Source organism: Siniperca chuatsi, linkage group LG19 (genome assembly GCF_020085105.1).
Source record: "Siniperca chuatsi isolate FFG_IHB_CAS linkage group LG19, ASM2008510v1, whole genome shotgun sequence".
In the NCBI taxonomy this organism is placed as follows: domain Eukaryota; kingdom Metazoa; phylum Chordata; class Actinopteri; order Centrarchiformes; family Sinipercidae; genus Siniperca; species Siniperca chuatsi.
In genome coordinates, this window is record NC_058060.1 from 23,459,931 (window position 1) to 23,474,819 (window position 14,889).

Sequence of the window (14,889 nt, forward strand, 5' to 3'; positions counted from 1 at the left end):
TTTTTAACTTCGAAGGCACTTCTTTAATATTTGTTCAATATGTACATCTGTACAGACAAAGTAACATGGGCCACAACCGTGCCTGCTCTTTCTCCATGACAACTGTTTTACATTTAAAATTGTATATTTTAAACAGAAGAACACTGGACTCCGTACAATCAAATTCAAGTTCTTAAACACAGTTCAAGTTCTTTGTGCTGTTTACACCCAGCCAAAAGGATGTTTCCCTTTATGGGACGACCTGAAATGTGTCCAAAACACTGGACGTTATGACACTGAGGTACATCAACCAGACTTCTTTCTCAACACAGGTGAGACTAAAGCTTTAACACACAAAGGCACTCCTGTCTAACATAAATAAAAATGACATAAATTAAATTCTAAAATGAAATAAAAAATCATGCAGAGATAGAGTTAATATTCAGTGCTTTTTCAAGGGGAACATACTTTCAAGTTAACTTTGATTCCTGGACTAGCAACATCAAATCAATACAGAGGTCTGATCCTCTCAGTACTCACTAATACACACTGGCCCTTGGTTCATTACAGGCCTGGACCTCTCACCATCATCTAAAAATGGAAACAAACTGGGTGACTAGTACTAATATTTAGAGAAAAAGCATCATGTGTGCCCACAGCGGCCTGTAGACTAAAGAATAACACAGATGTATGGGAAAAAAGTCGTGGCAGAACATCCTGTACAGCGAGAAAACACCAAACACACAAACAGCAGGAAAAGAAGCGCCAGTGCCATCAGCAAAACGAGACTAAATCAAAATGGAACCTGGCTCTCAATAAACTGATCTGAACTACAAACCAAGAAATAAAACTAACGTAAAGTTACAGATAAACATTCACAAATTATTTCCAGCTTCCTCTCTAAAAACTGAAAAGTTGGCTTAAACATCCCGAGTGGTTAGCGACCCCAGACCCACATCCTGAGTCAGCAGTCAGACCCCCACACCCGATGCACACTTGAAGGGTTTTAAGATCCAGACCTAAACATAGTTGATTTAAAGGCTGTGTTTGGTGCTTAATGTAATATATCCTAACAATCTTTCTGCACTGTAAATGATATCACATCACTCTGTACACACAGATTGTTCTTCATAGTAAAAGTGCAGCTGGTTCGTGTAGTTAGGACAGTATAATAATACATTTTCAGCTTATGTGACACCCATAGGACAAAAAAAGTTAGTTGTCGTTTTCTCCAACCAATATGATCACCGTGGCAACAGAGCTGGTTTGGACGCTTGGTCCGGATAGGTCAGGATGTGCTCTGCCTCTGAAGAGGCGTGGTCAGCGAACGGCACCGGCTCATTGGATGATGTTCTCTGGCAGATCTCCGCGTAGCTTGGCTTCTTGGACTCCTGGCCAATCAGAGCACAAGGTGGGGTCAAAGTCTCTCACAACTTTCCTCTCCTGCACGTTAATGTCTTTGAGTGCTCATCAAACCGATCTAATAGGCTTTTCAAGTACTAAACTATCCTCTCTATATCAGCACCTCTACATCTCATATCAACATTCTCAGGATCATGTTCATTGGCATTACTAATGACAGTAAAATATTAAAAAGTAAAAAACTACATCTGTGATATTCTGTATAAACACCATGAAATTCCATTTTGAGAGTGACCTGGATGTTCTGGAGGGACTGACAGACGTGAGCAGAGATGGATATTAAACCTAAAAACTAGCCTGCAATCCTGCCCCAACTCCTTCCTTCAGTTAAATTTCAAGTTGTTTAAAAAACCCCAAATATGCTATTTCAAATAGAGTAGTTTACAAATAAAAATAGGAGAAATTCAACACCATAAAGTAGTTGAAAGTCTTACCGTGACTGGTTCCTGTGTAAGCTGTGCTGGTTTGGCCTCACTGGTCGTCTCTGCATGCTCCTTCTCATTCCTATGGAGAGCAGCAAAACAATGTCAATACACACACACAGCTCTGACCATAGCTGGCACCATGACAACTGGAAAACTGCTAAAAGTTCACATATGAAATATCATAAAAGCGAGGCAAGCAGAAGAATAATACCAGGAGAAGCTGGTGCTGTGGCTGCAGATCTAATCGTGTTATAAAGAAAAGTGAACAGTAAAGAATGTAAGAATAGAGAATTAACCAGAACAGCTAATGCAGATGTAAATCATCATCCAGCTGCTGTCTCAGGATACTTACTGCTGTAAGACTGGCTGAGGCTCCTGTGAGATCGTTGGCACTGATGCACACGGGCTGCTGCTTTTGACTGGACTCTGATGAACAAAAGACAGTTCAGCCATCACTGCTGTGCATGTGTGTGTGTGCGTTTGTGTTAAGGTTTTACACAGTGTGGGTTTTAAGTATGAGAAGAGATTATGTTACCTTTTTGAGCATGAGACTCAGATGAATAATGTGTGTGTGTGTGTGTGTGTGTTTGTCAGACAGAGAGAGACTTGGTTACCTTGACATTGCCATTAGCTGCAGGTATCGTTGCTATGACAGTGTTTGCCGGAGGAAGAGGAGGGAAGCTCGTGAGCCCGAGCTCAAGAGGAGGAGATGGTTGACGAGGCGGCGACTGACTCGGTGCATTCTACACAAACACACACAGTCAGTACATAGTCTCAACAAAGTGAACTCTATAAACACTAATAATGCTCACTGGCTACTTACACGATTGTTTCCAGCAGATTTGTCCCATGACCTCGGGTTCTCTCTCCTCCTCTGGCTGAAGTTTCCTCTCCTTCAGAGCAGACACGCAGCAGAGCAGTGATGTTACTGCAGCTCAGAGTAAAGGCTGATTTATACTTCAGAGAGTCAGCAGAGTACTTTAACAGAGACTCCATAGCTATATATCACTCCCTACATTGCAGCACCCATAGTTGTAGCTACAGCAAAGTCTTGATGATTAAGTATAATTCAGGCATAAATTCCAAACTTCACCAGCGGTCCCTTTTACTGTTGTTATCAGCGTCTTTGCAGTATTACGTTTTATTGGTTCTACTTTTTCTTGCTTATTTTATTTTCTATTTGTGTGCTTATATTTTCCCAGCTGAATAGTGTTACCTTTGAAGCTGCGATGGCCTAAAGTGCAGCATGACCTGCTGTCAGTCATTCCAATTTGATTTCCCCATGTGGGTCCATGTAGCGCTAATGACGCAGGATGACATAATCAAAACTGTCCAATCAATGCGTTACCTATCAGTCCATATCACTTCATGTTTACACCTCTTGATTTGTTTGTAATACGTCAGTGTGAACACAAAATGGACAGGAGTTAAAAGGAAACGATGTTTAATTTGTTTTTCTTTGGTCCGGTACTAATGAACTAAACTACAGGTGTGAAAGCAAAATATGTCCATCCACAACATTATTTATCCTGATCCTAGAAGGATAATATGACTGACATTACAGTCTAAATTTAATTTACAACCGGTATCACAACATGTGATGTGGAGGAACTACAAATACATGAACTGTATTAGTCATACGAGTGCAAGTACTGAACAGCCGTCCTTGAGACTCTAGTCCCAAACTTCTGAAAACTGAGTTGATGTTTCGTTACCTTCCCCAATCAGAAGTGGGTGACACAACTTGCTTGTTGGGCTCCGACCTTCCACCTCTGCTCTGACGGCGCATGTTGCCCCGTGAACGCCCTCGACCCGGCTTTGTTGGAGAAGAGGAGCGCTCCACTGGTGCATGCTCTGACAAGTGTGAGGAATCATTCTGATGGGACTGCCAACGGTCTCCGGAGTTTGACCACCTTGAGCCTCTCCTGGAAGAAATTAATTATGAATGCCAGCCAGTGATTATTCATTATTATTCAAGATAACAATATTTTCACAGCTAATATATGGGAAGTGTACAAGAGGTTTCTTTCTTATGACAATTATTTAAACAACAACAGACAAAAGACAGCATGATAAGTAGCTACCTCTGCCTGTGTGGGTTATGAGGTTTGAAAGTGGAAGCTCCTGAGAATCCATTCATGAAGTCATTCATCAATGTTGAAGGCTGCTGCAAAAACAACAACAGCTAAATCACACTGCTCATGATTTATTAGCCAAAACAGGTTAGGGGACCACAGAGCTGCTGTTCACACATTCAATGAGCCATAACCAGCAACAGCATAACCTAATCTAAGAAAAAGAAAAATTATTCTAACTCTGTCCGGTGTTGATGCAATAATAAAGCCTGTTAATATTACAATGATCCCTTCTCGGCACAATTTCATGCCATGCAATGTCAACATGAAAGGACGCACCTCAGCACATTCTTGGTATCCTGTCGCAGCTGAACCCCACATCTCATTGGTGAAATCATACAGCTGCTGTGCTGGTATGTGGGTGGGGCAGGGCTGCTGTTGGAAGGTGCTTGGGGGGAAGTAGGAGCCGTAATGATTGCCGCACTGGTCCAGCTGGGCGGGTCTGTAGCCATTTTTTGGAGCGTAGGAAGTAACTGCCATGGTTTTGGCCTTTATCCTCACCATGATCGGCTTTCCCTTAAACACCCGAACCTCTTCTCTGAGGTACTTGTAGGCCTAATGACGTGCACAGACACAGTAACATGTGACTGTCTGAATCATTTTGTTTTCAAAGAATACAAACTACACAGTTTGCCACCTGTTTAATAGTCTTCCTGTTACACTGTAGTCTACTCTGATTAAGATTTCGAAACTACTAACATAAAAAGCATTCATTCAGGGATTACAAATAATAACATCACAACACGCTTGGCTGTATTTTACCTGTTGTGCGTCGGCTTCCGATTTGAATGTGATGAACCAGTTATCATTGCTCACAAACTCACAGCTCAGGAACTTGGGCAGGTCCTCCCCGTCAAAGAGAGCCTCCACCTCCTGCACAAAAACAGTAATATTAAACACACTGAAACTGTCACTTATAAACTTTACATTTAAAACTTCCTGCATTTAATGGCTTGTGACACCTGCTGACAGTGACAGGACGCCATGACACTCATCTAGAACTATGAACAAAGGTTTCTAATCTCAGCATCTACAGTAGTACCAGTCTGAGAAGATGTAAAGAAACTAAATTTGTATTGACTTGTGAAAACAGCAGCTGAGTAAAGATTGAGAGGAGAGGAGAGGATTTGGGTTGTGTTGGTGCAGTAGGCGGACTCTTGCCTCCTGAGGAGTGCTGTTGGGGATCTCACGCAGGATGACGACACATCGACTCTGACTGGGCCGGACCTTCTGTCCACACGGAGCCACCTGCACCAGCGGCAGAGCTGTCAGCCAATGAGAGAAGAGCAACAATAAACCACATTCATCACTCAGCTTTACAGCCCTGCAAGAAAATCTTTCATGAATTCTTTTATGTTTCGATTGTTTCATAAAAAGGTCTGAGCAATACTGAAAAAAATATTTCTCTGTAATATTAATATTCCTGACTTTTGCAGGAATGGAAATCTTACAACAAATCCATTATTTTTCCTAACAGACCTGTCCATGTACATTAAAAAAAAATAATATTTTTAAAAACTAATACAACCTCCAGACTGACTCTGGTTCAATATCGCTGTGAGTGGTTGTGTAGACAAACTACTCACAGCATGAAATTACCAACATTTGGCTAGTGGCAAACTTTTCACCCTGAAAAACACTTTAACAACTAGAAGGGCACTTGGAGAGCGCAGAGCCCCGCCAAGGCCAATAGTCCAGTCTTCTATGATATGCAAATCTGCAAGCGCAACCACTATATACTGTATGTATAGATGTATTTACAAAACTATTAGAATTACAGTATGTCAAAATATGGTTGTGCCTAGCTGAAGCCTCGTCATCTCAGCTCACAATTGAGCTATCTCGCAATGTCAACGAAAGTGAAAAATAATTCCTGTATCCACCCCATGATTCGGATCCGCTCCAAAATTTAATGAGTTCTTCCTTGGCCCATGTTACACTCTTCCACCAAATTTCATGAAAATCGGGCTAGTAATTTTTCCGTAGTCCTGCTGACAGGCTGACAGACAAACAGACAACCTCCTTGGCGGAGGTAATAAATGTCAATCAGACACACGTGCAGAAATAAACACTGACATTTCAAAATGTCGGAGATGAGGTCCAGGTCCGTGCTGAGATTCTTGATCTTGTCGAGGCTGGCCAGAGTTGCGATGGAGACATACTGGTCGCTGTCCATCTGAGAATTGAGGTACAGGTCGTTGCCAAGGTGCTCCCTGTGGAGGGACAGAAGAGCCGGTAAGAACAATCTCTATCGAAGAATGTGTGGAGAGGTTACCAAAGGGTATGTCGCCCATGTTGGACAAAACTCCAACAAAACAAAACAACTGTATTAATTTCCTGACAAGACAAGGAAAATGGCTTATTTAAATACAGTCAGAGGGAGGTCAAATAATAGTGCCCAATGACAGTTAGAATACCAAACATGGCACCAAAACCAGTTTGGTATTTTTACTGTTTTATCAGAGCATTGGCATTACATTTTGAATTGTTTTTTAATGCTTAGATGTGTTGTATCGTTCATAACCACAGTCAGCCATCATCTAAATATTTGATATCATGACTTAAGAGAAATGGTGTGTTGTGAGTTGTTACCTGGTCAGGCAGGACTCCAAAACTGTCCTCAGCTCTTGTCTGATCTCATCTGAAATCAAAGAAAGTCATTACCACATCTGAGCTGTCATTTTTTTAAAAACAAAAAGACTTAATTTAAACTTGAAAAAAAAGCAATTAAACTGGACTGATACCTGTGACAGGTGGTTCACTGGGCTCTCCATTAACTATAGGAGCTTCGGCAGTCAGTGTCTGGTACTCTAGTGTGCTGGGATCTGCCTCAGCCACAGCCTCAGTCAGGCCCATTTTCTCCAGCTGCAATTCGGGCATGTGTCCTAAAAATGAACACCACAGCATTTTACCACCACACCATAACCATAACTTACATGCAGACTATAACATTCAAGAATAAATTACAAACTCTTCATCACAAAATATCTCCTGGAATGGAGTAACCATAATAATATGATGAAATCCACCAGTGTGAAGACAGTGTGTTTATTTTAGTTCTGGGGTCCAGTCAACGATAACTCCAGCCTACCTTCGTGATTGGTCAGATCGTTGGGGAATTGCAGCCATGGCTGCTGAGCCTGTAGGTAGGCGGGGCCAGGGACATCCAAGTTAAAGTTGGGATTGGTCCATACCTCAGCATTAGGGTTAAGGCTAGGGGCAGCAGTAGGTCCCTGAAACAAAACACACAATGTGCACAGTATTAATCTAATGTGAAAAGTAACGTCAGATGTTTTTATAAGAATTTTTTAAAAACATGAGTGGCAGAGTTATTTTGAAAGAACAAATTAATATAAATGTTAACAACAATGTGGAAGAAAACATTTTTTAAGTATTACAGATTTACTGAGATGTAATCACATTACAGCTGATTCAACTTAGCCTTGTTGTATCAAGGCTGTTATTTTAAAAGAAGAAGTAACAAAGAGTATTTAAGACTCTGCCTGCTTCCATTTCAGCAGTGGATGCTTAGTATTGACTGGTCAGTCTCTTTAGTCTGAACATTAATGTATCAATAAACAATCATCACTGAGAGACACTCCGAACCTCATGCCAAGTCTTTCCCTGAACCACATAAAAATCTTTATATATTTTTTTACTTTTGGGGATAAGACATCAAATTGAATGCTTTTGCTGAACCCAGCTGTCTCACAAGTTGAGTGAACACTTACAGACTGAGTACAATCTGTGTGCCAGTCCCACACACAGGGTCCCTGAGGCATCACAGTGCTGTAGGGGTAAGCTCCCAGCAGAGCCATAGAGGGCTGGAGCTCTGAGACCAAGGCTGGGATTTGCTCCACGTGGGTGCCCGTCTTGCTATCACCCTGGCTGGGCTCTGCCTCAGACGCGCCCTGGGCCCACCCCCCGCAGCTCTTCTCCAGATCCAGCTTGATCCAGGGGTGGGGATAGCGGCGGCAGACGGAGGAGTCTGCGTCCTCTCCCAGCAGCTCAGACACCATCTCCCTCATCCCTCCTTCTCTCTCTCCCTCCTCAGCAGTCGCTGACGGCTCGTGACCCAGGAAGTGAATCTCGTATGACGGAGTTGAGGCATAAACATCAATCTGACCTGGGTCCACAGTGATCATGGTGTGGTCCTCCTGGCAGTCCAAAACCGCGGCTTTCTCATCTGGACAGCTGAAGTCATTAAGAATCATGTATGAGTCACAGATGCTGGTATCAGCATGGACCATGACGCTTTGGGACAGTGTCTCAGTGGCTGAAATAATGGGAGTTTCTTGCTGTATATCGCTGTCAAATGCAGGGTGCTCCTCCTGTGACATGTGCATCTCCATTTCATTCATTTCCTCTGAGCGAATTCTATTTGATGAATCTCCAGCTTGAGGTAAACAGTCAACAGCGTCATGCTGCAGGCTAATGTCGACTTTACGGTTCATACAATCAGAGGAAACACTGGAGGTTAATAATTCTGGGGGTTCAGAGGCTGTTTGAGGAGTGTGGGGGTGCTGTTCTACTGTATCTGCAGATTCATGCTTGATTGGCATGAAGAAGGGCGGATCAATCTGAGTCCCCTGTGCAGCTGTTGTCTCTTCCCCTTCCTCACACGCATGCATAAATACTTTCTCTGGTGGATTTACCTTCAGTTGGATTTGTCTGCATCCACTCTCAGTAGTATCAGTTTCAGTCTCTGGATAAAAACTATGCTCACCTTTCTCAGAAGATGTGCACAGAGATGAGGAAGAGGGACGTGGAGTGGAGGAAGTAGTAAAAGAAAGATCACTTTCAGCAGGAGGAGATTGTGTGAGAGGGCTGAGACTTGAATGTTCAACACTGCTCTCGGGGTCCTCGGGGTCATGAAGAGCGATGCTTGTATTTACAACTTTACAGTCGTCGAAGTACTCTGACAACAGGTCCCCTTTTCTGTCACTCGCCTCTAGGTGAGACGTGTTTTCAGCTGTTTCAGGTAAAACGACTGTGACATCACCTCCCTCAACATATTTGCTGTTCTGACACATTTCTGGTTTAGATTTTTTGACTGCCTGCCTGTCATCTCCACTCATGAGGACATCCTGAAAAGGCTTGTCTGAGCCATGTTTAAGAGACACCGCCGCACCTTCAGTTTTCACATCAGAACGGTCAAGCTGTGTGTCACTGTCATCAAACCTGGCATCACTATGCTCAGATTCAGTGAATACAGGTTCAACATCTTGACTAGGAGGCTTAATGCTGCTCAATTCAAATGTTGGATTGTTTGAATTAACGTCTAATTTGTCAGATGTGATGGAGTCACACTGGTGAGATGTGCTTTTTAAGTCTGAGAGAGGTGTCAGATTTGTGTGGCAGGAGAAGGCAGTCAGTTCAATGGGCAGTGATGACACAGCTGAGATGGTGGAAACTGAGGACACCTCTGTAAGAGGCGTACATGCTGTGCCGCTGTGATCAACAACACCCTCCTCACTGTGGCTTCTGCAGATACTCACAGGGATAGCTTCGCTCTGCAGGGAGGATTTATCCATCTCAAACTGTCCTCCAGACAGAAGCAAAGCAACCTCCTCCTCGCGCAGTGGTGTGAGGTTGAGGTCAGGCTTTGAAAAACTGGGGGTCTGACTGGAAATATCCAGTTTAGGAGTTTCAGTTGCTGGTTGTGAACTTTGGATGTCCTGCTCTGTTAACAGGTCAGACTCATGCAGATGATCGTCCAGAGGGTTAAAGTCAGAATCCACACTCTGATCCAATTCTTCCTCCTGGAATTTGACCACCGTTTCTTCTGTGGCACTAAAGACTCCCTCTGCTGCTCCGTGGACCCCCAAGCACACACTCTCTTCCACTATACACACACACCTCTCTGTAACTATTATCTGCTCTGATCCCTTCACTGTCTCCTCCTCCACACATACACTTTCATCTTTGTGTGACGTCAACAACATGTCATCCTTGGACTCATGTGTGTCCTTTGCAGCTGTCTGGCAGTTAAAATCTTCAGGCTGAGGGCTGTCCTGGGTGGACACCTGAGCTTCATCGTTGTTTATTTGAATGCTGGACGGGGGCAGCAGGTCACACAGAGGGTCTACCAGCTGTTGAGATACAACAGGATGAGATAAGGTGGTCTGCTCTGCTGAGAGTGAATTGCCTGAGTGTGTCTGTGGCAGGATGGTGGAAGACTGTTCTGCAGCATGTGATTGTGCTGAAGCTGGTTCCTCATCCTGTGATTGGCTGGTCATTTTAGATTCTGTGACATACAACTGGTCACAGAGTGTGGATGCCTCTGTGTGCGATTGGCTGGAGACGGGAGACTCCACTATGCAGGGCAGAGCAGCTGTTTCTACTTCAGCTGTGTGCAGTGAGTATGTTGCTCCAGCTGTTCGGGACTGGCTGTGGATGTGGTCATGTTCAAGGTCATCAGCGTCAATGGAACATATGCTGTAGAAACTCCGGGTCCTTGATTCGAAACCTTGACCCAGTGTTGTTGCGACGACACAGACTTCCTCGCCTTCCTCATCCTTGTGCTCAGCTTTGGGGGAATCCTGCCGTGTCCCCTGACACAAGCTGACCAGTGGTGGCGTCTGGTAATCTGACACCTCACTCACTGTGGCGTTAGCAGAGGGTAACCTGGCGGGAGCTGACCAACAGCTTGACAGTTTGTGCTGCTTCTGCCCGTCTGGGAGCTGATTGAACCATAAAGCCCTGAGTGTGGCATTCTCCAAAATCTTCTGTCTGAGTGGACTCTGCGTGGGCACCTCCATATACGGAGCCGGTCCACAGCTGGGCCTGGCAGTGTGTGTCACACCGGCCTCTGCGTCCGTGTCTGTATGTATGTTTGTGCTGGTTGTGATAATAATAGCCCCCTTCTCCTCGTGAGTGCTCGCTGGTTTAAGATCCCTCTCACTCCGCGTGGTGCTGTCCCTGCTGACCACGGCCGCCTCTGTCCAAACTTTGTTGTCCAGTTCTGGATGTCTTTCCTCATCTTCCGGAGGCTTCTTCTGGGCCGGTCTGTCTGCCACACATGTCTCCTCTTCGTCTAAGCACACATGCTGAGCTACAGCCACAGCGTGTTGCCTGACCTGCTCTGTCACCTCATTCAGCCCATCGTGGAGCGGGGGCTGTAACAGACTGCTCCTCTCATTCTGCAGGCCGGGGTTGAGCTCCTTACTAAAGCAGCACCCCATCTTCTCTGGCCTAGAGTGGGAATAAAACACAAACTGCTATGGCCAAACACACTAAGAGCCTACACAACACGAGACAAAATCATGAGCAGCTCCTCACGATGGCTCAGCCACATGCAGAAGGAGAAAAGACCCTCTACTTCCCCCTGCTTTGCCCCCTCCCCCTTTTCCCCTCCCCTGCCCAGAATAGCAAATGTGAAGGAGCTCACATGTCCCTGCCACTCAACAGAGGGCTGCACACCACTTTATGTGTGTGTGTGTGTGTGTGTATGAATGTATGCGGGAGCCCTAGTTAGGCTACAGTTTGAGAGGGGTCAGCACATGGCCCAGCGGCCACCAATCACAGAGCAGTAATGCAGCAGTGTCCACTCCTCCTTCTCCCTCCCTGAAACTCCCCCTTCCTCCCATCCAACCATTCTCTTCTCTTTCCCTCCCACTGATACATTTCCATTTCACTTACATCAGTTTTGGCCTAACTGCTTTAGCTCCCCCCCTGTTTAAGGTTGAAAAGTTTTTCATTATCATAATCCAGGGGTTTAAGCATAGAGGGTGTGCTGTACAGATTGTAAAGCCCCTTGAGGCAAATTTGTGATTTTAGGTTATATAACTAAAATGAACTTGACTTTTTCAAACAAAGATTTGGTTTCCAGACTGAAATCTGACAATGAAGCTTTCTCCAAACAAGTTCATGTATCTAGGGACTGTGCAGTGAGAGGACCAGACCAGACTGCTGGGTAGTTATGTTCCTTTAGGTAGATAAGTGCTGTAGCAGTGTCTGTGTAGTGAGGATTAATATTACAGTACCTGGTAGACGTAGTAGTATCCAGGACCCAGCGCTCCGAGCGATAACTGCACCTGTAGATCAGCTGGACACTGTGGATTCTGGTCTGACGTCATGTGACACGGGCTGGTGGGTAACTCAACGGGACGAGCGCTGCCGCTGTCGATGGTCACCACGGAGACTGGCAGGGGGAGCAATGGGGAGAAGGAAATGAGTCACAACACCAGCTGGCATGAAGAAAACACTGCAACAACTAGATTACACAATATTGGACTGAAGCTGAAACCGTCCTGGTAAACACTGCAGATTGAATTGCTGTAAACAATTGAGTCATAATCTTATATTTGTTTGTGATAAACTGATGTCCATCTAATAGGCCCAACACGGGCTGTCACTACTTTCATTACCCATTAAAACTTTTTTTTATTAATCAGTTCATAATTTCCTATATAAATGTCAAAACTAAAGTCAGATGTGAGAATATTGTTGTTTCAAATGTTTTACTTAGTCTAACAAATAGCTGAATAATCTAAAATAAACTAATTAAAACAGAACGTAATAAATTCAATGCAAGCAGTTCATGTTGGTCAACCTTTAACCAGCAAATTCTTGGTATTTTAGCTTTTTGGGAGATTTAAAAGATTGAGCATTTATCAAAATAGTAATAAATTAATTTTTCTGTTGATCGACACTAACTGACTCATTTTATTACAATTTCAACAATACATCCATTCTTATTCTTGTTTGAATCATATCAAAATAAAGCACCAGTACGTACATCTAATAACATGTACAGAACAAGTCGAAACTATTAGTCAACTGATTGATTAGTCAATCGACAGAAATTAATCTGCAACAATTTTGATAATCAGTTATTTAGAAAAAATGACAAGGACTTGGTGGCTCCAGCTTCTCAATTTAGAGGATTTGCTGTTTTTTTGGTCTTTTTTAGTTTTATATTTAATATCTTTAGTTTTGGACTGCTGGTCGGACAAAACAAGTAATTTGGAAATCACCTTGGGCTCTGGGAAATTATTATACACATTTTTTATTACTTTTTGACATTTTATTGACACAACAACAAATGGTTAAATTGATCGTGAAAACAATCGGAAGTTGCAGCCCCAGTGATGACAACACGGTTTCTCTCCTTCATAGTGCTCTTATTTCATAGGACTACGGGACTAAATAAAAACAACATCATATGCAAGCAATCTTCTCAACAAATCGAACTACCAGCTTTCCTTTAGAAATGACATTAAACTGACATCAAGCAGCACATTTGGAAGAGATAAAAATCATAAATCCTATGCAGCACGCAGTAGTACCATGTATTAAACTGTTAAATCACTTTTTTTATATGTTAAGGGTAAACGTTATAATTTTCTACTTTTTATCATTTTGACAGGCTGATATGAGCCTTTATTGTTTCACATCACCATCATTACCTGCTCATTAATTACTTATCCAACCCAGCTTAACTGACACTAACTGTATTGAAGGACGAAATTTCCCAAGCTATATAAACTTTCTTTGAATATGTTCAAAGTAACTAGCTACTGTATGTTTTTTCTACAATAAGGAGACTAAATCAATAGCTCAGCAACCGCTGCACAAACCTAATCAAAGTAGACGGTGAGACAGAGGCATTACCCATGTAAGTTAGTTACAGTATTTGTTTAATTGTAGTTTAACCTTTTCTCATTTGCTACCTTTCAAAGGCTGACATTAACCTTTATGAGATGCTGTTCACATCACTTTTAACTACCAAATTGAGTTAAGTTGGCAAAGGACCATCAAATTGAAAATGTGTGAATGAAACAAATTTCTCATTAATTTCTAGTCAGTCCCATCTTAACTGACACTAACTGTTATTGGATAACAACATTTCCCAAGCATCTGGATAACAACCCCTTTAAAGTTTATTTCAGTATGCTCAACAGTGGTGGAAGAAGTACTCAGATCATTTACTTAAGTAAAAAGTACCAATACCACGATGTATAAGCACTCCATTACAAGCAAAAGTAATTTATATAAAATCTTACTTGTGTAAGTGAGTGAAGTTCGGTAGTTTAGTCCAGTGGTTCCCAACCTAGAGGGCCGGGCCCCTCCAAAGGGTCACGAAATAAATCTGAGGGGTCGTGAGATGATTAATGGGAGAGGAAAGACTGAAAAACAAAGTTCTGCTGCACAAACTTATATTAATATGTTTGAACTTTTCTCTAATCTTGTACATTGGTTAATATGATTTTTTTGGGATTCGAAATAAATGAAACCATCTGAAAAGTTATAGACATCTGAGACATGACAATGGGCCAAACTGGGCTGTTTTAAATTTTAATAAATCTCATTTTATGAGCTGATCAAGTGTTTTTCTTTTTATATAAAATCTTAATTTAAAAAGTACCTAGTAACTACAGCTGTCAAATAAATGTAGTGGAGTACAAAGTGCAATTTTTCCCCTCTGTAATGTAGTGAAGTAGAAAGTGGCACAAAATGTCAATAAGAAAAAGTACTTAGCTAGCTTTGTTACTTTCCACCACTGATGTTCAAAGAATATGTGTTTACAAGGAAACTTAATCCTGCAAAAAAAACCCTGCAAAACCCAGTGTGACAGAGGACACAGTATATCCATGTAACGTGAATTTAGATTAATTTAGTTAACCTTTTACCTGTTTTACATCACTTCACGTCGGTATCACATTGAGTTAATGCTAACGTTAGATGGCTAAATAACACGAATCTATAAATAGTTCATGGGAAAGGGTGTGTGGGGAAATAATGCACTTTGTTCTCATTAATTTTTGGTCTGTCCCAACTTTCCTGACACAAACTGATATTAACGTTAGCGTTAACGGCTAAATTTCCAAAGCATCTGGCCAACAAACTTTGCTACGAGCTTGGTTGACTTCAACTTTCTCCCATTCAAAACAACTGAAAAGGGGAATTGGTAATAGAGTTTTGCA

General features: G+C 42.6%; 1 protein-coding gene and 1 long non-coding RNA gene across 6 annotated transcripts in view; one reads left to right on the plus strand and one right to left on the minus strand.

Annotated features, from left to right (window-relative positions):
• Window positions 1–14,889, minus strand: part of LOC122866833 — a 15,592-nt gene continuing 703 nt past the window's right edge. For 3 of the 5 annotated variants that reach the window (XM_044176992.1, XM_044176993.1, XM_044176994.1), the window contains exons 2-18: window positions 13,969–14,054; window positions 11,947–12,104; window positions 7,693–11,155; window positions 7,053–7,194; window positions 6,706–6,846; window positions 6,554–6,602; window positions 6,038–6,174; window positions 5,123–5,226; window positions 4,724–4,834; window positions 4,241–4,516; window positions 3,911–3,993; window positions 3,542–3,751; window positions 2,650–2,719; window positions 2,441–2,569; window positions 2,179–2,252; window positions 1,836–1,905; window positions 1–1,370 (exon numbers count right to left, since the gene is read on the minus strand). In XM_044176992.1, the coding sequence (XP_044032927.1) occupies window positions 1,224–1,370; window positions 1,836–1,905; window positions 2,179–2,252; window positions 2,441–2,569; window positions 2,650–2,719; window positions 3,542–3,751; window positions 3,911–3,993; window positions 4,241–4,516; window positions 4,724–4,834; window positions 5,123–5,226; window positions 6,038–6,174; window positions 6,554–6,602; window positions 6,706–6,846; window positions 7,053–7,194; window positions 7,693–11,145 (5,196 nt within the window). In that variant the 5' untranslated portion in view covers window positions 11,146–11,155; window positions 11,947–12,104; window positions 13,969–14,054 and the 3' untranslated portion in view covers window positions 1–1,223. Of the gene's footprint in view, window positions 1,371–1,835; window positions 1,906–2,037; window positions 2,067–2,178; window positions 2,253–2,440; window positions 2,570–2,649; window positions 2,720–3,541; window positions 3,752–3,910; window positions 3,994–4,240; window positions 4,517–4,723; window positions 4,835–5,122; window positions 5,227–6,037; window positions 6,175–6,553; window positions 6,603–6,705; window positions 6,847–7,052; window positions 7,195–7,692; window positions 11,156–11,946; window positions 12,105–13,968; window positions 14,055–14,889 lie in introns of all 5 variants that reach the window. The other 2 variants (XM_044176997.1, XM_044176995.1) reach the window with 2 other exon arrangements.
• The window catches only part of LOC122866835, a 5,538-nt gene continuing 4,709 nt past the window's right edge, over window positions 14,061–14,889 (plus strand). Inside the window, exon 1 of the long non-coding RNA XR_006375815.1 lies at window positions 14,061–14,873. This is a non-coding gene — a long non-coding RNA (uncharacterized LOC122866835). The remainder of the gene's footprint in view (window positions 14,874–14,889) is intronic.